We start from the raw sequence: 23893 nt of genomic DNA on the forward strand, positions 1-23893 counted from the left end.
TGTGAAGTGGATCATGTAAAATATGCACCATGCTAGCAACCGGCCTTCAAGAGCACGGTAAATTATATTGTGAACTAATACACAATTTAGTCGGCGATTATAATAATTTTTTTTAATTTAGTACGAAATGACTTTTTATGCTCAATTAAGTCATAGACTTTGATATTGTCAAAAAAAAAGAAAAGTCATAGACTTTGATGGTTATATCCAATTGAGTCCTCTATTAAGATAGCTTGGTAATTTCGTCTCTATCAATATCTAATTTAATCATTGACTATATAGTAGTTTTATCTAAGTTAGTCTTTGATTATGATGATTTTATCCAATTTAGTCATCAATTATAGTGATTTTTCTTAATTTAGTCCTTGATTCAAACAATCAATGACTCAATTGGAAAAATCATCAAAGTTGAGGACCTAATTAAGCACAAAAAATGGTTTATGACTAAATCAAGAAAAAATCACTATAATTGAAGACTAAATTCAGTATTAACTCCAAGATTCACATTATAATTTAAAGAGAAAATTTTACTTTTGGTCATTGACTAGTATACATGAATCACATTCGATCATTGACTATTAATATTTTTTAGAAATAATTGTCAAATATAAAATAGAACTGCACACAATAATGCAATTAGGCCACTAAATTTTAAAAAATTACAATTGAATCTCTAAATTAACCCAACTCATTTCATACAATTTGTCCAATTTGCAAATTTCTAATCGGTCACCCAAATTAAAATTATTTATAAAAAATAATTATTGGAAATTAAAATTTTGAAAAGAAAAAAGAAAGAAAAAAAAAAAAAAAAGAACTTGGCGTACTCATCTTTGGGAAGGAAGTTCCCCATGCGAGCAAAATAAGTAACTTATCAACCATAACTTCTTGCTCATAATTAATTGTAATTTGTAAGATAGTTTATCCAAAATTCATGGGCAAAATACAAATTTTTCAATAATTCAGGGGTGGTAAAGTGAAATTTTAGAAGCCCACAGCCTTCAAATTCCAGAAAACGGAAATTCTGAAATCTGTAACCACCGTCCACCGCCACGGAAAAACTAAAAAGGCTCTGAAAACAGTGAGCTGAGGAGGAGCGAGTTGGACTCAGTAACTGTTTTAATAACTGTTTATTCAAATGTCAGTTACTTTTCCACCGACTCTCTGTTCTGCCATTTCCGCTCCCGCCGGCGCCGATTTCACCCGCCTCCGTATCCCAACTCGGTTATCGAAGCAGCATCCGATTTCCTCGACTCGGCGTCGACTCAGTGCCGACGCCATTGTCAAATTCAGGAAGCCTCGTAGGCTGCTTTCTCTGTGCTGCTCGACGATGCCTCTCGAGGGAGTCGCCACAACTTCTTTGCCTTCCGAGGTAGGTAAAGGAATATGTCAGTTTTAATTTTAGCGATCAAATTTCGTATTGTATTTTTCTAATCTGTTTTATTTATCGTGAACGTTGCGATTAACGACAATGTAATCTCATTGTTTAAGGTTTTAGCATTTTAAAAGTTATTGTATCTCACGAGCAAATGCACTCTAATGATGAAATTTGTCAGTTGCAGAGTGTCTTGTTGTACTCCAGAGCGTTTTGGGTCAGCAGATCAATAATTGCTTGGAATGTGGACGTTGAGGATGGTGAATGCTACTTGTATGCTAGCAGAGATGCTAAATTATCAGTCACTGATGATGAAATCCTAGGTGTGCAGTCTGTTGATACTGCCTCCTCTATCTTATGAAACGTGTTGTAGCTCAAGTTTGATGTTTCTGTACATAACAGGATATGATGTTAAAATTAAGCTTGAAGGAGGAGAAGACGGGCTTCCGCAATATGTGAGATGTCATCCATTGTAGAGGCTTATGGTGGAAACATTTCTTTATTAGTCATTGTGGATGAATTTTGTGATTAGTGCCTGGTTATCTCATCTTTTAGATTTCTCCCATGCTGTTCACTAATGTCTTTTCCTGATTCTAGGTCACTAAAAAATTTCCTCATATTCAAAATTATAAAGCATTCAAAGTCCCTCAAGTTATGGATTGTGAAAGTCTACTGAAATGCCAATTGGCTGTTGCTATCTTCACCAGTAAGCACTAAACCACTTATATTTTATTTGCATGCATCTTGGTCTACTTCCTTGATTTGTGACAAATTGTACTGATGTAGCTGATGGAAAATGCAAGAGTGCTACTGGGTTGCAGCTACCTGGTATCCTTGATGAATTGTTCTCTTACAGTGGGCCACTTGGTGCTGTTTTTTCAAATGAAACTATCTCTCTTTACCTCTGGGCACCTACTGCAACAGTATATGCTATTTCTTTACTGTACTTTTATCAGTGTCTATTACTTTTTGGCCCTGCTTTACCCCTGATATGTGTGAGCCAAAGCAGGTTGTGCGCGCTTTCATTTATACGGACCCATTGGGTGGTGAAGCCTTTGAAATAGTTGAGCTCAAGGAGATAGATGGTGTTTGGACTGTTACAGTCCCAAGGCATTGGGAGGGTTATTACTATACATATGAAGTGTCTGTCTATCATCCCACCACCTTGCAGATTGAGAAATTCTTAACCTGTGATCCATACTCAAGAGGGTATATCTGCCTCTTTGTTTGCTGACTGTATTAACTATATACATTATAGCACTATTAATCGAATTTTTTATACTGTGTCTTTGTCTGAACAGTCTTTCTGCCAATGGCAAGCGAACATTGTTTGTTGATCTTGATTGTGATAATTTAAAGCCTGAAGGATGGGATAGTCTGGGGAATGAGAAACCAAATCTGCTTTCCATGTCTGATATCAGTATATATGAGCTGCACATAAGAGATTTCAGGTCAATATCATTTAATTAAGAAACTCTCTTCTGGAAGTCATTTAAAAAGTGTAAGGACAAGTTGAACCTTTTCTGAAGGAATTCTTCTTATGGAGAGGTTTTTCTATAATTGCTTAAAACTACTATACTAGGTAATGATAATGTGTTAGAAACTAATCATAAGTGTGATGTATCCTGCTTGCCATACATTTTTTATCCTTTGCTCCTTCAATGCGATTTTGTATACATATGAGCCTTCTTAGAAAATAGCTTTTTAAGTAGTTTATGCTTATCTTGCTAAGCCACAAAATTTATCTCAAAATATAATTACTTTCCTCTTCTTTTATATGCAGTGCCAATGATCATACTGTACATCCTGATTTTCGTGGGGGTTATCTTGCCTTCACTTTGCAGGTATTTCTTTTTTCATGCAAACTTTTTCTTGCCAAATATGCAAACTATTACTGTATTATAGATTATATTTGGGGCCAATTTCCCAACATTTGTACTACAAATGTGCTAGATTATTCCATTTCTTCTGATCATCAAACATTATTGTTAATAACTTGCAACTATATTGAAGGACTCAGCTGGTGTCCTTCATCTTAAGAGATTGTCCAGTGCTGGTCTCACTCATATCCATCTGCTTCCAACCTTTCATTTTGCTGATGTTGATGATGAAAAACATAAATGGAAGCACGCAGGTAAAGACCATTTTTATTTTGTTTATAGACTTGAATGTGGGTCTCTTTGAAGTAAGGTTCTTTGTCTGCATGCATACATGCAAGTTTTACAAATTAAAAAGAACTCAGATGGTGTGCATTAGTGTCATAGAAACACTAGGCTTAGACTCTCATCTCATAGTCAACGGATTATTAGTACCCCACTTGCTACAATCACAGCAAAGCACTTAACTAGCTTCCTATTCTAATATATCTTTTGTTATGTCCAACTTGGTTATTGAAATTCCATTTCTCATTGTGGTGCAGTGCTTTTGGTAGTTTCATGAAATTTTCTGTTTCTTGATTTCTTTGGGCATGAAACCCTCCCTTTATTAGATACGGAGAAGCTGAAATCGTTTCCACCAGATTCAGATGAGCAACAAGCTATTATCACAGCCATCCAAAATGAAGATGGGTATAATTGGGGGTAAGTTATTGATATCCAATCTTGCTTATGATTATTCTGTACATAGCTTTTAATCATTCATTTGCTGACTTTTGTTGTGGAATTTTTTTTTTTTTATGTCCGTTGTCTAAAAAAGATATAATCCTGTTCTATGGGGTGTACCAAAGGGAAGCTATGCTAGTAACCCAAATGGTCCAAGCCGCATCATCGAGTTCCGCAAGATGGTGCAGGTAAATCTTGTTTTTCCTATTTCCTTAAGGACCAAAAATTGCATGCCCCAAGTGTTCAAAGTCTGGATAAAGAAGATATGCTCATATGCAACAAAATTTTTATTTTTATAAACCTTTTTTCCGTTTAAGCATTTTTTTTTATTTGCAGGCACTTAACCACATTGGCCTCCGGGTTGTACTTGATGTTGTTTACAATCATTTACATGCAAGTGGCTGTCATGATGAGAACTCTGTTCTGGACAAGGTGCTGACTTAATTTGTAGGTTCCACCTATTTGTGCATCCTCTGCTTTTATATTTTAGTGAATTATGGGGTCTAGTTCTTTTGCTTTAAATTGCTCAATGTCACCTGCAGATCGTTCCAGGTTACTATCTGAGAAGGAATACTGATGGCGGTATTGAGAACAGCACCTGCGTAAACAATACAGCCAGTGAGCATTTCATGGTTGAACGCTTAATTCTTGATGATCTTATGTGCTGGGCTGTTCATTATAAGGTGATACTTTTTTTTCACCATAGATGAAACTTGAAACTGTTGTAAAATGAACTGAGAATGAACATAGTCTGATGAATGATTTGAGTTACGCCTACGTGAAATTGTTCTAGATTTCTATATTACCTTTTAAGATAATAATTGTGTATTCTACTAAAGATTTTTAGATATAATAAAAGGGAAGAAGCAAAAAACTACATGTCCACATGCGACATACTAACACAGTACCATTTGACCAATGCTGCCTCCCCTACAGGGGCACAAGCCTCACTGAGTCACTGCATGCCCTATTTGGTTTTGAATATGAGATTGTACAGGACTCAACTTAAGACTACAAATTTGCTTGTAATTGATGCAACTTAATTTAGCAGAACAGAGCATTCTTAGTAGTTTCATATAGTGTCTATCAAACCAGTTTGTATGTGTCATCTCATGCTTTCACTACAAACTTAAGATCGCTGTGACTTCAAACATTAATTCTTTCTTAACCATGCTTTTTCGCAGTTTGATGGATTTCGATTTGACCTTATGGGTCATCTCATGCTTTCACTACAAACTTAAGATCGCTGTGACTTCAAACATTAATTCTTTCTTAACCATGCTTTTTCGCAGGTTGATGGATTTCGATTTGACCTTATGGGTCATATAATGAAAAAAACCATGGTATGATTTGCCTTTTAATTTGCAAGTGTTCAATAATAACATATTACTCTAGTTCCAATTTAAATTTATAAAACGAAAATGTAATATGCAAAAGTCCCTAATGGAGCGCTGGTATGACAGTGAAAATTGGTCTAGGCATTATGGACATTAAACCATCACGGACACTGATCGAGACAGAAAATAATCTCTGAAAATTTGACTGAAAGTGACAAATATTTTAAGAATTCTTCCTTACTCTCACTGTTTCCCTTTATTGTTTTATGTTGTCAAGCCTTAAGGAAGTTTAATTTTATAACTGGATGGATGCTTTCTACTTCACGTAAAATCATTGTAATAATATATTACCTTTAACCAAAACCTTGTAAAGAGTAACCCTAATGATGTGGAACAAGTTATCCGTGTTGGTTGCAGGTGAAAGCAAAGTCACTGCTCCAAAGCTTATCTAAGGAGGAGAGTGGAGTAGATGGTTCAAAAATTTTCATGTAAAGATGATTGCGTTAGTTAGTTGTTTACTACTGCTTGACTTTTTACTAATGGTTAGGAGGATGATCTCTAGTTTAATTATTTCCCTATGCCTTACATCTCTACCAATATTTGGCTCTCTACAAGAAGACAATCCTCATTTCCTCTTTTCTTTATTTTTGTATCTAGCTTGATTAATGGTTGAAGTTGATCTTTCAGATATGGTGAAGGGTGGGATTTTGGTGAAGTGGCAAACAATGGGCGTGGGGTAAATGCATCACAGTTTAACCTTTATGGAACAGGAATTGGAAGGTGCTACTTCTTATTTTATATATATATATATATATATAACTTGTCCTTCTGTTTGGTTCTCTTTCTTTTTCAGAGAGAGAGAGAGAGAGAAAGAATTACTCCATACTAAGCTTTCAGTGACAAACACTGTACACAATTTAGTTACTCCCATTTGGTTGTCTCAGTCTTTGTGACTAACTGGTTCCTATGATGTCACTTATACCATGTCATACTCTGTATTTTTCCCTACATATGATGCATGTTAATCCACGTAAGCCTTAAGTTTATATAGAATACTGAACTGTTTATGATGTGAACGGGGGTTCAGGAGCATTCTGTACTTCATAAGTTACATGTTATGTTCACTTTTAGATATCGAATATTTTGCAAAGCACTTTTTTCCAAGTATATGATGGAGCATCTGGTCCTGACACTTATCAAATGTTACCAGCTTCAATGATCGAATTCGGGATGCATTACTTGGTGGATCCCCATTTGGTCACCCTCTGCAACAAGGTTTTGCTACTGGCTTGTTTCTGGAGGTAATATATTTTTAAAGTCTTCAAAGATGATGTTTACAGAAACTTCTGGACTTGAACCATAACAGATTTTACTTGCAATCACTTTCAGCCCAATGACCATGATCAGGGTGGTAAAGCTGCTTCCGAGCATACCCTTACTGTACTAAAGGATCACATTCAGGTTTCTAACCTCACTCTCATTCCAAATGTTTCCGATATCTTTATATGATGTTTGAGCCTCAATCCATTACTGATGTGTTGGCATGCATAAGATCCCAAATTACTAATCTCTGAATTCTAAATTTCTAATTGTTTTCTCTAGTTTTCCACACTTCATCTGAAGAGCTAGTTTATTTCAGGTGGGAATGGCTGGGAACTTAAAGGATTTTGTACTAGTAAACCATGATGGAGAAGAGGTATTCATTCATGGAGTAATTAAATTTGTCAATCTGTCCTTCCCTGTTTACTACTCCGTAGAAAACTTTGATGCAGAAAGATTTTGTGTTAATCCCCTGTGGAACTCAAGTATTCCACCTAAAAACCATTAACAAAAAAGTTTCTTCGTCGACTTTGGTACACAAGAAATCATTTCAATAGAGTAACAAGCCATTAATTGGTTTTGATAAACAAACATTCATTTCAATAAAGACCAGCTTTTGGAAAGTTCTCTCCTTTTTTTTTTTCACCTCAAAGGACAGGACTTTGTCCAATCCTTTTGGCTTACGAAGTGTTTTTTTCTTCAAGTTAAAATGTTTCCTTACTTCCATATGGGATTCAATTGTGTCCCATTTTCGTGAAGATCTAAAAGGTGATCGTGCTTCTTTTACGTTTTACTCACATGAGAGCATCAGTTAGGTGATTCTCGTGATACAGATTTCTGCAGTGAATTATGTTGACAGTATTTCGTGTAATGGAGCTGACTGTGCTATTTGATTAAGTTTTCTCCATTTTTGCGTAGGTCAAAGGATCTGAAATTCTAACTCACGATGGCAAGCCTGTTGCATATACTTCTTGCCCTATCGAAACTGTAAGGAATTTGCTTGCATTTTTTTGGTTCAGATAGAATATTGATCTCTTTCCTCTCAACTCTATATAATCTGTGCTTACCACAGATGATTAATAGTCCTGATTACTTCTGTTATATCTTCAGAACTTATTATCCATCTTGGCAACTTTGGTTCCTTGCAGATTAACTATGTGTCTGCTCATGACAATGAAACTCTATTTGACATTGTTAGTTTGAAGGTATCTATCAAAGACATGTCTTGGTTATCCTAGGAGTTTGTCTCAACCTTACACTTATTTTATTGCCATTGCTTGAATAGACTTCAATGGATATTTCTGTAGAGGAGAGATGCAGGATGAACCATTTGGCAACCAGTGTGATAGCCCTTTCCCAGGTCAGAAGAGTAGCACTTAAATACATGTACCCTTGAAATGCACTGAATTATCTCCAGAATAGTTCAAAACCAGAAAACTCTATGTTGTGGGAACTGGTAACTTATCTTTTTACAGTTGGCTCTATGTCTAAGTGCTAATTCTCTTGTTGGTTTCACAGGGAATACCTTTTTTCCACTCTGGTGATGAGATTCTGCGATCAAAATCACTTGACCGTGATTCGTATAACTCTGGTGATTGGTTCAACAGGTTATAATTAATTTGTTGTATCAAGTGGTTCTCATGGTTGTGGTATTTACAATAAATTGTTGTTTTTTTGGTTACCCATCTTTTCTAATACTCAAGAAAATGCTCATTAAATTTCAGGGTGGACTTCAGCTACAATTCTAACAACTGGGGTGTTGGTCTACCCCCAAAAGAGAAAAATGAGAGGAGCTGGCCACTGTTAGTTTGTTTGGTTGAATTTGACACATAAAGTTCTTGATGATTTCTGTCTTGTACTTGTATATGTTTCTAACTTTGACAAGATTTTTGTCTTCTAATTCAGAATAAAACCTAGATTGGCTGATCCCACTTTCAAGCCTCAGAAGAGTCACATCATTGCTGCTGTTGAAAACTTTTGTAATCTTTTACAAATCAGGTACTCCTCACCGCTTTTTCGTCTGCGCACGGCAAATGCTATTCAGGTAAGAAGTGTGGATTTAATTCTAACGTTTAATCTTATTTTTAAACCAAGATTTTAGAGATGAAATCTTAATTCTGAGACACAATTTCATTTCTTTTCATCTGATTCTCAGGAAAGGGTACGATTTCACAATGTTGGCCCATCATTGGTTCCAGGTGTGATAGTAATGAGCCTTGAAGATGGCTATGAGGGATTTCCAGGGCTTACTCAACTGGATCCAAAGTTTGTAAAATAATCTCCTGTTTCTTTTCTGCTTTGCTAAATTACTGCTGAATAATATTATTGGATGGTATTTTGTGATTGGTCTCAACAGATATTCATATATAGTCGTTGTCATCAATCCAAGCCCAACCGAAGTCTCATTTACCAGCCCTGCACTATGTGCAAAATCTCTTCAGCTGCATCCAGTACAGGTATGATGTATTATAGATTTATAGTACTGAATAGGTTATATGCATATAAAAAGGGTCTTATAGTAAGGAAATTTTAGCAGAATAGTCTCTTTTCTGCATTACATTCAATAGTGCTACAAACCCAAACATACACTCTTGTGTTCTCCAGATGAACTCGAGTGATACTACTGGCAAGAATTCAACATACGACGCTTCTGGTTGCTTCAAAGTACCGGCCAGGACAACAGCTGTCTTTGTTGAACCTCGAAAGGGTTGAGTGCATCATTGTGCAACACATCACTTAAAGTTGTGAGTTTGAGCTTTATGAGATGTTTAAACCCATATGTTTAGTCAAAATTTTACATACAAATAATCCTTGATGTAATAAAGAAACAACAAGGCTGAAAGTGTAGCAAACAACATAAGCTTATAATGAAATGTACACAAAATTTTACATACAATTGTTTCCTTTTCCTCTTCACAATCAATTGCATTAATTCAAAAAATATCAATCAAGATTCAAGAACAACAGTTGCTCTTATTATATTGCTGTGCCTGGCAGTCTTGTTTCTCTTTCAAAATATGATTCTTCACAACTGCAGATCCTTTCTCCAACAGACTTGGTACCTCCAATATCTGTAAGTAAGCTATATAAGATTGCAGACATTTCTAAACAACAAAAATGGTGTGTGTAATGTTGGTGTATAGATATGATTCCTCGCCACTATAAGACTAATATGAATCTGATTCAGATCATACCCGCAGAATTTCTCTTTTAAGACTAATATAAATTTGATTCAGGTTATACCCGCAGAATTTGACTCATTAAGGAGGACAACTTGCAGGTATTTCATGTTTATTCAAAAATCATGGGGGACCAGAAAAGGGTCTTCATGAATCTACCTTGAGGGTAAGCTCTTGAAAACACTGCTGCACATTAAAGCTAGTTTTAGCACTGCATTCATAAAAGATACACTTGTGCTCCCGCGCAAACGCCATTCCTTCCGATGTAGCTACAACCCTTTCATCATCCTGAGAATAAGATCACCAGTCAAAAGAAGACATACACAACAAGAATAAACCACAGAATCTGAGCAGGACTCACTCACCCTGTCTACTTTGTTTGCAACCAGTATCTTGATACAATCCTGATTCGTGGAGTAACGTTCTATCTCCTTCGCCCATATTTTGGTTAAGTTGGCAAAGGTCTCCGGCCTTGTCACATCATACACTACAACCAAAAGATGAATTGCCATTTGCTTCAAAAGAAGAAAACTCAGGGGACTTTGACAAAAGAAGATATTTCAGTTGCAGGTAGCAGAAGATACCGAGTATGATTCCATGAGCCCCTCTGTAATAAGAGCTTATTAATGTCCCAAATCTCTCCTGCCCAGCTGCATTTACAAGTAAATCTTCATGCTCCTTTTCAACTACAAGTTTAATTCAATAGCGAAATTGTGAACATTGATACCTGTATCCCAAATTGTGAACTTCACTCTTTTGTCACCAACATTTAGCAGCCTGATCTTGAAGTCCACACCTGAGAGGAACATGATGTTCAGAAACAACAGAGAACATTATGTTACATTATGAAGAGTGATGAAGCAGAGGAGAATACCGATGGTGGGAGAGAGATGGTGAGAGAAATAGGGATGAGAGATAAAGCTGAGAAGAAGGCTACTCTTGCCGACACCTGAATCTCCAATCAGCAGAATCTTGAATGAATATTCATACCTGCTGTTGCATCCACTCTCTTTTCTTGTCCCCATGATCACTTCCTTCTTCCTTAATTCCGCATAACTTTTCTTTCCTCAGCCAGGCACCTTGGTTTCCTCGAAAGTGCAGAGAGAGAAAACAAGAGAAGATCCGAAGACCAAATGCAACTATGCAAGGTAAATAGTGAAGAGTTTTTTAAAAGATTTTAGTGGGAATTTTTAGTTTCGAAAAACCGTAGAGTGTCTTGTCGTTGGGACGGTCGTGCCGCTTCGTCATCGTAAACGCAGGCGGAAACTGTCACCGCGGGTGCATTTGTTCCCTTTCCCCATGCGCCTTTTCTTGGATCGCCTATTTTTGGCAGGCGGCGATTTCAAATTTGATGACGAATTTTTCAATTTTTTGGACTTTATTTTGAAATTTTAATAATATTTTTAAAAAAGGATAATTAAGCCATCAAACTTTTACAATTCATGCAATTAGACCACCAAACAAAAAAAAATGCAATTGAATTATCTAACCCTTTAAATTTGTGCATGTAATATTTATAGCAGGTAGAATCAGTTTTTTTTTTTTTTTTTTTTTTTTTTTTTTTTTTAAATCTAACAAGGATGGAGGAGGAAAGGTGTCTACAAACAAAAGAGAAAGTAGCCTCCTCCGTTCCCATCCAGATTGTCGATGACAAAGAAGTAGGCTACCTCCTCCGTCTAGGTCGCTGACAATAGAGAAGGGGGTATCTTCCTCCATTCAAGTTGCCGACGAACAGAGGAGGCAACTTTACTTTCTCCTCTGTCCAAATCTACAGAGAAGGTGCGGCCATTTCTCCTCCTCCATCAAGGTTAACGAATGAGGAGGCGTTGCTAAAGCTGTCAAAATGGATTGGCAGAAGTTCGTCAGTCCGGTGGGACGGACCCAAAAAGTCCGCTCTTTGATGTGCCTAAGTTTTCCTAGCGCACCTCGTCCATGGATCGCGGGCTTCCGTCATGCAACTTTGTTACTTTGTTAAGTTTTACTATTTATACACCATAAAGTCAATAACATGTATTCGAGTCGTCAAAATGGGTTTAATGCCCCCATCCAACAGAAAGAGCAGGACAATCTTTGAGTTTTAAACTATCTAGATTATTTTAGTATACACTTATTAATTTTTTTGTATTAATTTTTATTTAAATTTAAAAATTGACAAGCTCCCTTTATGAACTGCGAGCCTAAGGCATGGATGGCGGGCTAGCTCTTGTTAGGCCTTCCCTGCCTAATGGCGGACTTTGGTGACCCCATTTTGACAGCTCAGCTCTATCATTTCCCACAGTTTGGGGTAATTAGTTAATAGACTATGTGGGGGTTGTTCAAAAAAAAAAAAAGAGACTATGTTGGGGATAATAGACGGGCCTAGCCCAATGGACCATTAAAGCCTAATTAATTCAAGACTCGAAGCAAGTTGCACTAGCCGAGGAGGATGACCCAAGGTCTTGTAACCGGCAAATTATTGCATGGACCATGGTCTACACAACTGTGTGGACCATGGTCCATGCAATAATGATTGCTTGTAACCCAATTGGAAGATTCAATGTGTTTATTTTGGAATCTAAGTCTATAAAGGATAATAAGACAATTAGACAAAGCAAAACGGGATCCCAAGTGTTTACAATTGTTATACCCTGCACCATGGTGCACATAGCAATGTGCACCACGTACGTAAAACGACGTCGTTTCGGTGTTAGTAGACGCGGACGCGAATGACTCAGGAAATTCATTATCTATAATACACATAATCATCATTATCTATAATACACAGAACGTTTGCCTAGAATACACATAATGTTTGTCCAGAATACACAGAATATTGACACAAAATACACAGATGTTAGTGGACGCGAATGACTCCAAAGAATTCATTATCTATAATACACATAATCATTATATAGAATACACAGAACGTTTGCCTAGAATACACAGAATGTTTGCCCATAATACACAGAATATTGACGCAAAATACACAGAACTCATCCTCCTAACATTCGAATGCACAAACACATCACAACTTGTGTTAATAACATGAATACACATAATATTTACACAAAATACACAGAACTCATCCTCCTAAACATTCGAATGCACAAACACATCACAACATGTGTTACTAACATGAAATCACAACATGTGTTACTAGAATACACATAACGGTTGCCTATAATACACAGAACGGTTGCCTAGAATACACAGAGTGATTGCCTGGAATACACAGAATATTAACATAAATACAGAGACCGGCCGAAACGAGAAACGTGATTTCCAAAAAAAACAGACGATTAGTTTACAATGCTCAAAACGACGTCGTTTAGGTACGTGGTGCACATTGCTATGTGCACTGTGGTGCACAGTATAATTTGCCCAAGTATGAGAAGGGGGCTTGGCCACGGTCCTACTATGTACACTTTGGGCTATACTTTTCATATGTCTAGTACACCTCTCCAATTAATATAAAACTCTATAACATAATAATTTAATAAATATACAATAATTTTTTTTTTAAAATAAAAGTGCCCCCAAAATTTGAGGGCACAGCAGCCACCACACTGTACACATATACTGCATTACTGTGTGCGTAATATTTCATATTTTTGGAGCCCTGTGCCCATGCCCTGACTAGACATGGCCATGACCGACACTGCTAACTATGATTATGATTCTAATTCTTAAAGTATAAACCTATGAACCAAACACACCCTACAAGTGTATTAAGTAAGTCAAACACCATATAATGAACAATAGAACAATTAATATTGCAACATGTAAGACAATGTGATAACACAAACACACTAGGCTTAAGTTTGATAACGAAAATTATAATATTCTATATCTTGCAATTGAGTGGGAACACAACATTGAATTGACAATGACATAAAATATTAAACCCTTGAATTATGCATGCCACCAAAATATCAAATACGGAATATATATTTATTGTCCCAAAAGTTTGTCAAATTGTACTGAAACATAATTATCGTACTTAAATGACACGAATTTTATTCTTACCAATAATTTTTAGTCGTATCTGTCACATATAGTCAAAAACAGAGAGCGATATTTACTCAATACATACTCTTAGATAATAACTGCAAATTTCATTCGACACCTTATATATATATATATATATATGCGCACACATACTCTCTATAAACAAATGCGTGTCACTCCGGACCCATCATAGTAGTCATGTATATATGTTTCACTTTTCTCAAATATTATTATTAATGTAGTGGATTATATTATAGAATACTTGACTTGAGGGGCATGGCAATGAGTCAAAGCTAAGGGGGAGTATAGATCAAAGGATGTGATATTGTGATTTAATTATTGGACCCACCCAAAATTGAATTGCAGTTTTTAATCTCTGAATTATAAAGTAATAATGCATTTGGTTCATGTATTATAAGTATTATCCCATTTAACCTTTAATCATTGATAAAGTTACATTTTAAACACTTCTATAATTTTGTTAACGATTATGTTAGGATTTATTCTTCAGATTTTTATTTTTTTTGGTGACGAGGGAAACTCACAGTCACTATTCGAGACTCTGCACTAGATAAATTAAACTCCGCCTTGTGAGGTAAACAAGGTTGTCCATATATAGTTCACTAACTCAAACCAAGAAATGCAATATGCCTCTCTTAATAAGAGTCGAACTTGTAATATATTATGATTATCAAGTCAATAATCTGACTAACTTGGATTGGGGTTGTCCTCTTGAAAAATCTTAGTTGACAATATAATTTTCGCTAAAATCAATCAATTAAGCCTATATATATAATATATAATGCATGCAGGTCCACTTTTCTAGTGGGAAAGGGGACAGAGAATTAAAGTAGCATTGACAAAAACAAAAAAAAATATTGGCATCACTATCTTTTGTTTGCTTGAGGAAGAAGGCAAGACTACGTGGAAACAATAGAAAGTTGCTTCTCCAAGATGGACATCTACCCCCTTTAATGTTGACCAATTGCTATCCTCCAGCTGAAATTTATGACTATTCCTCTTTAAACCAAACTTTAATTACTCATTTATGCCACAAATTCCTACTAAACTTACCAAACAATACTCTTACAATTTTATAAGATAAGATGTTGAAGAAGAGTGGCTCAAAGCAAGTCAGTTGGGGTATGATTTTTATATTTGAAATGTCACGATTTTGATTCTTATTAACACTTTTCGAGTCAAACTCAGTTCATACATCGTATTATTTATCGATTTTTCTTGAGGTGTCCCTCTTTAATTTGTTATATATATTCCGTATTTTGTGTAAGATTTGATAAAATAATTTAGCATGCATAATATTTCATCTAACAAATTGCCATCGATTCTTTTAGCACAAGGTTAATTACTTTTGACATGACTTTATTGAATTATAGAGTAAATTACATTGATTTATAAAGCACCAACAATGCTAATAATATTTTTTATGCTTATCAAGTCGTATGTCAATGCATGTTATATACAAAGTATATCTTTGAATTACCCGACATCTGTATTTTTTATATTCCAAACTTATCAAGATGTATGGACAACTGCTCCATACCCAAAGTTAATGATTGAACTCTTAATTTTTAATTAAAAATAGATGAATTTTTTCACTCAATCGCACTCTCAAATTATTAAATATTATACCAGGTTATTAAATACTATATTAAATCAAATATATTTTACTAATCGTGCAAAGCTGCCTTATCAAGTAGCAAAGAGTTAAACTAGCTAGAAACTTATAATTAATTATTACTAAATTAATTTTTCGGATCAACCTGGTTAGATTACCCAAACAGTCTTGTCACTGAATTTTTTTTTGGTAAATTTGTCACTGAATTTTATGCAAATGGAGGTTTGTGAATCTCCTCATTATATTGCTGAAGGCAATTGGTCGGCAAGTTTTGTCTCTACGCAAAACTTTTTACGTTTTTGTTTTTCAAGAATGGCACACCCTACTAAAATAATTAACAATAATAATATCCATAATTATAATTTTCCTGTTCACAAATCATAATGCATGCATCTGAACCCAAAAGAAAAATGTTAGTATTATGATGATGATGATCATCATTATTAAGTTGTCGTATTTACCAAACAAGCCCACAGAGTTGGGATTGAAATTACTAATATTTAATATTCGATTTTAATAATAGTGTTTAGTTAAGATGTAATATAATGTCCGAAATCTCATATTATTTAAGAGAATATTGTGTGTTTTTATTCTAATTAGAAATTAGAAATGTGATGAGCATGAATTCTACAAGCCATCATTAACATTGATTTTCGAAAGTCAAATTTAGTGTTCGATTTTGCACTGTTTTTCTCTTCTACGGCTGAGAAAACTAATTTTAATTTGCATATATATGCTATGATCACATTGATGAAAATTATTAGTCAAATTTTAAGGTTAGAATTTCGGTGTCTTATGAAAATGTTAACTGGCCTTTTTATTAAGTTAAAAAAAAAATGACACATCAATTCATTTAGAAGCTAATTAAGTTTAGTTACAGCCCGCACGGATTTAATTCACTAGTTCAGAGGTAGTATTATATTAGTCATACTTAAAGATGGATTTTTGAGTATTACTGGCTCGAGTCAATAACATCCCCATTTTTGTTAGCCTCTTAATTGAGCATGCGGGTTTTTGAGTATTACTGGCTCGAATTAATAACAGCTTCACTGAAGCTATAACTTATAACATCTCATTTAAAAAACTCACTTTGTACTACTAAATCACAAGATCATTGACACTCATGGGTGTTGTTTAAGTTTGTAGGATCTCTGATAACGTGTGTCCTGCTGCTGCCAAATATCTTTTTTTTTTTTTTTTACAAAGGTTAATTTATACTCCGTATTATGATATGATGCTGAAAATTGAAAAGTGAGCATTGAGGGACGAGTTTTTGCATGCGTAACACGTATATACTATTTAATTAATTTGTGTATTATATATAAAATAAAAGTTTTATTTTATTTTATTTATAGAATGCAAAATAAGGATTTCTTAGGGGATGGGCAATCGATTGCTTTTCTTCTACTTTTATTATATTTCCCAATTACACTCACTCACACTTGCGCTGTGCCACCCCACCTATTATTTGAATGTTTCTTTTATATCCAAAATTAACTCTTTTTCACCATGTGGTAAAACTTGAAAAACTTAACTGTCATACTTGGAATAAAGTAAAATTTGAATTCTTAAGGTTAAAGACAAGAATATCTTAGTCTAACAAGTAAAACAAAGAGTGAACAGTAAGCTCGAAACCACTTCTATCATCCATGTGAGAGTATTAATTGGGACACCGGATGCCACTAGACCACAAGGTCTATTAATTACAGTACTTTATTGCATTCTAATAATTGTGGTTTTACAAACTTGTCGATTTTTTAAAAAAGATTTGGTTGACAGTTTTCTTCGTCCATATTAGGGAAAATGTTTTTTTTTTTTAATAGTTTCTAACTTTAAGATAAACTTTTAACAGTTAGATAAAGTACAGTCAAAAGCCAACATATATGTGATAGATAATTTTTTTTTTCTAATTAGTTCTCTAATACAGTAATATTTTATAGTTTTTAAATTTAACATATTGTTTTTAATATTTAAATTTTATCCACTAATATTAGAATTAATATTACAAGAATTGAATTATAAATTAAATAGTGTAAATTAAATCAAATATCATTATATGAATAAGACTTTTATAATTTGAAAAAATGCATAATCCAGCGGTTACTAAGCCAACTACTCGGTCTACTCGATTAGGAGTATGAGACCGTCCTATATTAATTAGATTTCTTGTTGATTTTGTGACGTGTCACTCAATTTATAAGGCATTAACAAATATAAATAATGTTAATATAGCACGAATATATTAAAAGGAAAACATTAAAAGATAAATTTAAGAAGAAAAATAAATTTTTGGGAAACAAAAAAATAATAGAATTATCTTATTTTTAATGATAAAGAAAATTCACAACTACTACTTGATGGTTTGCCGTGGGTAGCCGTAAGCATTGCATTGTGATCTAATTGGCTGAGAACTATAAAGTGATATCTCATTTTAGTTACTTATAGCTAATTGATTTAAACTAAAATAAAACATTAAAAAAATCAATAGACCGCTTTCGCGAGTAGTAAATACGGAGTAATATTTTTTTTTTAATAATCCGAATAAAATAATCGTGGTGCCAGCAAAGCATGCAAACGTCCATCTGCTACTTTTCCTTAATTAACTATAGGTTTTGTTATTCAAAAAAAAAAAAACAAACAAACAAACAAACAAACAAACAAACTATATATAGGCTTTGTTTTTTACGGCTGAGCGAACATATATACTCGCGTGAAATTTGGGCCCCGCCAAATTCCATTTATATAACGTTGTAATTCTTGTTCGATTGCGTCGAGGGTCAACTACTTAACTTTACTCTTTTCTCCCCCTTTCTTCTTATTCTCTTTTTTTTTTAACAAATATATATATATATATATATATATATATATATATATTCTTTTTTTTTTGTGATACATTAAAATTTTCAACTTATGCTATATTAATTCTAAATTTCCATAACCCCTTACATAAGAGTTGTTGATCAATAAGATAAATCGTAAATCGTCCAAACAGTCTCTCAGTCAGTCCTTATTATTATCTCTACGCACAAGAGATACATTTCCACACTTTCACTAACTTGGGAAATTCAAAGATCCAAAGCTCTAGGTTAAAAAGCCCTAACTCCACGATGTTATTAGTAAGAGTCAAACCACATTTTCTTATTATTTTTAACACCCTCCATATAAGGAGGGTTCTTTTTTTTTTTTTAATGAAATATTTTATTTAACACTTAATGCAGATAAATTCACATTCAAATAAATTTTAAGAAATCATATGGAAATAGGCAAATTATACCGTAGACCGTGCAGTGATTCACATTGTAATGTGAATCATTGATAAATGTTCAGCTTTAATGTACTATAAGTTCATTTTTAAATATTATACTAAAAATGACATGCAATGCAATAAAAATAAACATTCAAAAAATGAACATGTAAAACATACATTCAAAATAAACATAAAATATCTATAAAATATAAATAAACATGTATGTTTTTGGTTCACCTTACAATAATGTTGATCATGATTGACAATATAATGATTAATGAAAATGATAATGGACCAGTATCAATATTATTTCCCCTTTTCATGCTCGTTCAGACGTTCACCTCAATGCCTCATGGCATAGCAATCAAATGTTTTTAGGCATTAGTTACTGGGATTTGGTTGATCACAATTAGCATTAAAAAAGAAATATATGGAGTACTTATTAATCAAATATAAAAGAAAATAATCAAATATAAGTTGAAAATAATCAAGGTTGTGAGTCTGGTCCGGCGTGTTGTGGTGCAGTGGAAATTGACTTTCGTCAAATTTTGACAGAAGTCATTTTTCTCCAAAACAAGCATATTTTTCAAATCGATGAAAAATTATTTTCGTTGACTTGATTTTCTAGAGACATCCAAATACTAAAGCTAACATAGCCCTTTCTCCTTTCGTTTTTTGTGCTTGTTAATTGAGTTAATTACCGATTTGGTCCCTTGATTATTGGGATTTCACCACTTTGGTCCTCAACAATATTTCTTGCCCAATTAAGTCCTCGACTTTGAAAAAATTAACCAATTTGGACCTTCGTTTATTTTACCATTTGATATCCATTAAATTAGGATCAAATTGGTAATTTTCACTATAGTCAAGGGACCATTTCAGTCAAAATTAATTACCGAAATGGTGCCTTGACTATAGCGAAATTACCAATTTGGTCCTGATTTAACGACTGTTTAACACCAAAATAAACGGAGGACCAAATTGGTTAATTTTTTCAAAGTCGAGGACTTAATTGAGCAAGAAAAATTGTCGAGGACCAAAGTGGTGAAATCCCAATAGTCGAGGGACCAAATCGGTAATTAACTCTTGTTAATTTCATGAAATAATATTTTTCGTAGGATTATTTCGCTACAAGTTCTGTGTTAAGTGCACCGTTCCACATCATCTTTACTTTGATCGTTACTAATTGATTGCATGCCTTTGACTCCTTCATGTTAGACAAAGTGCGTGGTGTTGGCTTTATCACGATGCCCAATTATCTTGTCACCAGCCACCTACTCCCGAGCTGCGAGTGCAACGGAGTCATCTTAGGAAGTAATAAAAGTGCAGAACACATTGAAATAATTTGTTGCTGCACAGACATCCTCTCGCCCAATCGCTTTAGAATGGGCTTAGAGGCAACTGGTTGTTGCCCCTTGAACGCTTTCCCCTCGGCTGCTTGCTTCTCTTTCCTTGGAGCAAGGTTGAGTTTCAGGATGACTACCGGTAACATGGGTCACACCTCGTCGCTGGGTTTTCTTTCTATATGGTGACTCGACCTCCACTTCTTGTGCTGGCAACGAGGGCATTCAACCCTGCATCATTGCCACCAATTGAGCCAGCGTCGCCGCTGCTTGTTGAATGGCCTAGGCAGTTGCCTGGAGGTCCATAGGCGGGATCGGTGTCTTGGGACCTCCACCGCCGTTTTTGTTGAGCTTGTCCCAGAGGTCACGCGTGTTCGTCGATCGGGCATCCGTGCTAGCATTGCCGTTGTGGTTCAAGTTGTGGCATCTATCATCTATGGGAGCTGTTTGATCCTATCATCTTCTTCTTTGTGTGATATAAAATGTAAAGTTATTTAGCCGCTTGAGAGTTTGATTTCAAGCTCTCAACGAAAGCACCAATGACGGTAAATATGTTACCGGAATATCTTTGGAAATAAATAATTAACTAGAATAGTTGTCAGTACGTGTACTGCTGCCAAGAGTGTTGAGTACAAGAATCAAATTAAAGTGTGTCCCCCTACTTACTGCTACATAGACTTGGCTTTTATAGTAGTAGTAACAGTTACAATATTAATGGGCACAACGGCCTCAATGGCTCCCCTCACTAAGTGTTGCGCCTCCTTTATAATTGTTGTGTGCTCCACTTCATGACTGTACTAACCCTTCATAACTGCTTTTTCTTTATGGATCGGTGCTCCCACCAGTGCGTTGGGCTCTGCGTTAAGTGAACCATTCCACCTCTTATTTGTTGGAGAAAATTTCGGATAAGAGGAGAAAACAGGAGAGGAAATGAGATCTTCAGGCGTGATATCACTTTCCTATAAGCTTTTAATCTTTCCTCTTCAAAAACAACGAGGTAACAAGATTAAATCTTATGGGATACAAGAAGATGAAAACAAAGTTCTTAGGTTGCTTTGATAAGAACTTACTGGAGAATTATTGAACTGTGATATATCAAGATATCATGCAAAATAATTGCGTGTTTGATCAGATGACACTCCTAGAATTTATAGAGATAAATTCTAACTGTTAGGAGCAGTTACTGGAAGTTTATACCAGTTTAAAAACTGATTTCCAAAGATATATATGAAATATATTCTTTTGGATTTCACCATTCTGGTTCAGACAGTTACGTACACACATGTGGAATATAATTTTAAATTATATTCACATGTTAATATCTCCAAACATATAACTGATTTTGGATAAGTGTACGTAGGATTAACTTAGCATGCATGAGAATATAATTCAAACAATTATATAAACACTTTAATATTTCAAAGCATGAGTACATGCCATGAAATAATCAAAGTGAAATCACATGCACAGCAATAATCTCACTGCCTCATTCGAGAGGTAAAAGACTCTTACGCAACAATTACAAGCAAAATATATATAAATGACTTTTAATGCATTTTATCCATGCAAAATTGCCATGTAATATATTATCCAAAAAATGGGCAGTAAAAGGTGCACCACCTTTGAAGACATAACCCAATTTTCATGCAAGTATTTTTGCTCAGCCAGACATCACCCACGAGAGATACCACACCATTACATTCGAGAGATAAAATGCAGCACGCAGATTGCCTTCGAGACATTGTCTTCACGCAGACCTGCGAGACATCGATAGAACGATTCACGCAACCCTCAGTTCGAGACATCGTTTCTTCGCGAACCGATCTCTCGTGCGAACTGACCTCTCGAGGCAACTCTCACGATCTCTCGAACACCTCTCGTGATCTCTCGAACATCCAAAATCATCTCTACCAAACTAAATAATATTTATAATTCCACAACTCCAAAATATCATTTAAGCTTACATGGTAGACATCTGAACCATTAATCTCCATTACTACATAAATATCCAACATTATTTACTCCTAACCATTACCTAATTGATTGCATGTCTTTGACTCTTTCATGTTAGGCCAAGCGTACCGGGTTGGGTCGGACACTATGCCCAATTCTCTTCACACTGCACACACACACAAATAGACTTCTATGCACACAAAAGAGCTCATTTAATTTCACCATATCACTGGATACATGTCTTTAAGTAATTAAGCGAAACTTTTCAGACTAATACCTTGGATTCAGTATTTTCAAACAATTATGGTAAAAAGAAAGGAAAAGAAAGGTTTAAAAAAAATAAGTGTGTGAAAGAGTGCAAAACACGTAAGCAGCTTTTTCAGTGTTGGGTTGCTTGTTGGCTGATGCTAGCTAGTGTCCGACCTTCTTTCATACTTTACTACGCATGGAATATAGCTCCTCCTACATTATTATTATTATTATTATGAATAATACACGAAAGTAAATGCTCAATATTATTACTCAAAATTAAAATTATGATTATATTTAAATAATTTAAAGAATAATCATAATAAATAAATATAGATTACAAGTTGTATAATCTATGTTATATTGAAATAAATAATTATTATCGTAATATTTCTATTTATATTGAGAAAATTCTATTTATATTTAAATAAAGATAATTAAAGAATTTTGATGTCAAATATCTTATGGTCTAGTGGCACCTACAGTGCCGCATGACTCTTTGTGCAGTAGTTATGAACAGATACTACATTTTACTAGAGTCCGTAGTACTCAAAAAGAATTTTGATTAGTTATAACTAGACTTTTTTTTTGAGAGTGTAAACCGAGACACCAGGTGCCACTAGACCACAAGGTCTTTTTATTTATTTAGTCATCAATGTTTAAATTCATCGAATAGGAATGAAATTATAAAGGTGTACATGGTAATTATTTCTAACAAAAATGCAGTCAAGGTAAATTTATGAATAAAAATGCAATTAAAACATTTTATTTTTATTTCAAAAAAAAAACATTTTATTTTAGAAAAGCAATTAACAACATTTGAATTACAATGCATACATTTATTAGTACCAAAACAAGTGAAAGAAATATGAATATAATCCGGATGGACAGATATATGTTTTTAAATTAGATTGTATTTGTTGTTGTTGTTGTTGTTGTTGTTGTTGTTATTATTATTATTATTATTATTATTATTATTATTATATAAACTAGAATATAGAATAGTCGGTAAGTGAATAGTTAAAATAATTGTAAGATTGACTTAATAACACTCATCTTTGTGGCACGCAACAAATTGTGTAATACCGTCTTACATATTCTTCTGCGTGAGACCAAACGTAATACTTATACTAGAAAATGTAATATTAAATTATGAATACAATGTTTACTACTTATATGGAAAAATATAATACTTTTGAAAGAAAATGTAATACTTTTACATTTTGATGTAAAAGTATAAGGGGAAATATAATACTTTAATTTTGATGAAAAAAAGTAATACTTTAAAATCAAAATGTAAAAGTATTATATTTGTCCTCAATAGTATTGCGTTTTTCTTATAATTAACAAATGCGTTATTCATAATTAGTATTATATTTGTTAGTATAAGTATTACATTTTAATAGTGACACAACCCAACTCGACTCGCCTCACGAAGACGGTCTCACAAAAATGTGACACTATCTGTATGCGCTATCTTAAAGAGATATGTATAATATTGTGTGTCTGTAAATATTTTGTTAATAAAAAGTATTTCGTATTCAATTATGTATACTTTTTTTTTTTAATGCTACCAACTCTAATACAATGTAGTATGTATTCGATTATGTATACAATTTATGAAAAAATACAAATATATTTCCACTAAATTTTTAATTAAAAATACG

The 23893-nt window shown here is 34.2% G+C and overlaps 2 protein-coding genes across 7 annotated transcripts; one reads left to right on the forward strand and one right to left on the reverse strand.

The window, feature by feature from the left end:
• The first annotated feature begins 993 nt into the window (after nucleotides 1-993).
• On the forward strand, nucleotides 994-11178 carry LOC115996785 (pullulanase 1, chloroplastic). Of its 6 annotated transcripts, XR_004093668.1 has the most exons (32): nucleotides 994-1372; nucleotides 1557-1698; nucleotides 1778-1830; nucleotides 1973-2081; nucleotides 2162-2298; nucleotides 2385-2584; nucleotides 2677-2826; nucleotides 3159-3219; nucleotides 3389-3509; nucleotides 3864-3954; nucleotides 4070-4163; nucleotides 4312-4407; nucleotides 4518-4658; nucleotides 5268-5318; nucleotides 5730-5800; nucleotides 6000-6092; nucleotides 6523-6613; nucleotides 6702-6773; nucleotides 6952-7008; nucleotides 7551-7619; nucleotides 7781-7837; nucleotides 7918-7992; nucleotides 8151-8239; nucleotides 8357-8434; nucleotides 8538-8676; nucleotides 8788-8897; nucleotides 8989-9088; nucleotides 9237-9376; nucleotides 9670-9705; nucleotides 9913-9977; nucleotides 10201-10473; nucleotides 10585-11178. XR_004093668.1 is itself a non-coding variant. In XM_031236192.1 (28 exons), the coding sequence occupies exons 1-28, from the start codon at nucleotides 1139-1141 to the stop codon at nucleotides 9342-9344; spliced, it is 2883 nt and encodes a 960-aa protein (XP_031092052.1). In that variant the 5' UTR covers nucleotides 995-1138; the 3' UTR covers nucleotides 9345-9525. The 6 variants fall into 6 exon arrangements, 2 of the variants coding, with proteins under 2 accessions (XP_031092052.1, XP_031092053.1); XR_004093666.1 differs by having other exon boundaries at nucleotides 9913-10473; XR_004093665.1 differs by having other exon boundaries at nucleotides 9237-9705; nucleotides 9869-9977; nucleotides 10585-10945.
• LOC115996786 (ras-related protein RABC2a-like) lies at nucleotides 9398-10861 on the reverse strand. The gene is made up of 6 exons (XM_031236195.1): nucleotides 10686-10861; nucleotides 10539-10607; nucleotides 10396-10461; nucleotides 10177-10298; nucleotides 9971-10099; nucleotides 9398-9703 (listed from the first exon to the last, which is right to left on the reverse strand). The coding sequence occupies exons 1-6, from the start codon at nucleotides 10834-10836 to the stop codon at nucleotides 9587-9589; spliced, it is 654 nt and encodes a 217-aa protein (XP_031092055.1). The 5' UTR covers nucleotides 10837-10861; the 3' UTR covers nucleotides 9398-9586.
• Nucleotides 11179-23893: the final 12715 nt, after the last annotated feature.

Source organism: Ipomoea triloba, chromosome 11 (genome assembly GCF_003576645.1).
Source record: "Ipomoea triloba cultivar NCNSP0323 chromosome 11, ASM357664v1".
Lineage (NCBI taxonomy): Eukaryota > Viridiplantae > Streptophyta > Magnoliopsida > Solanales > Convolvulaceae > Ipomoea > Ipomoea triloba.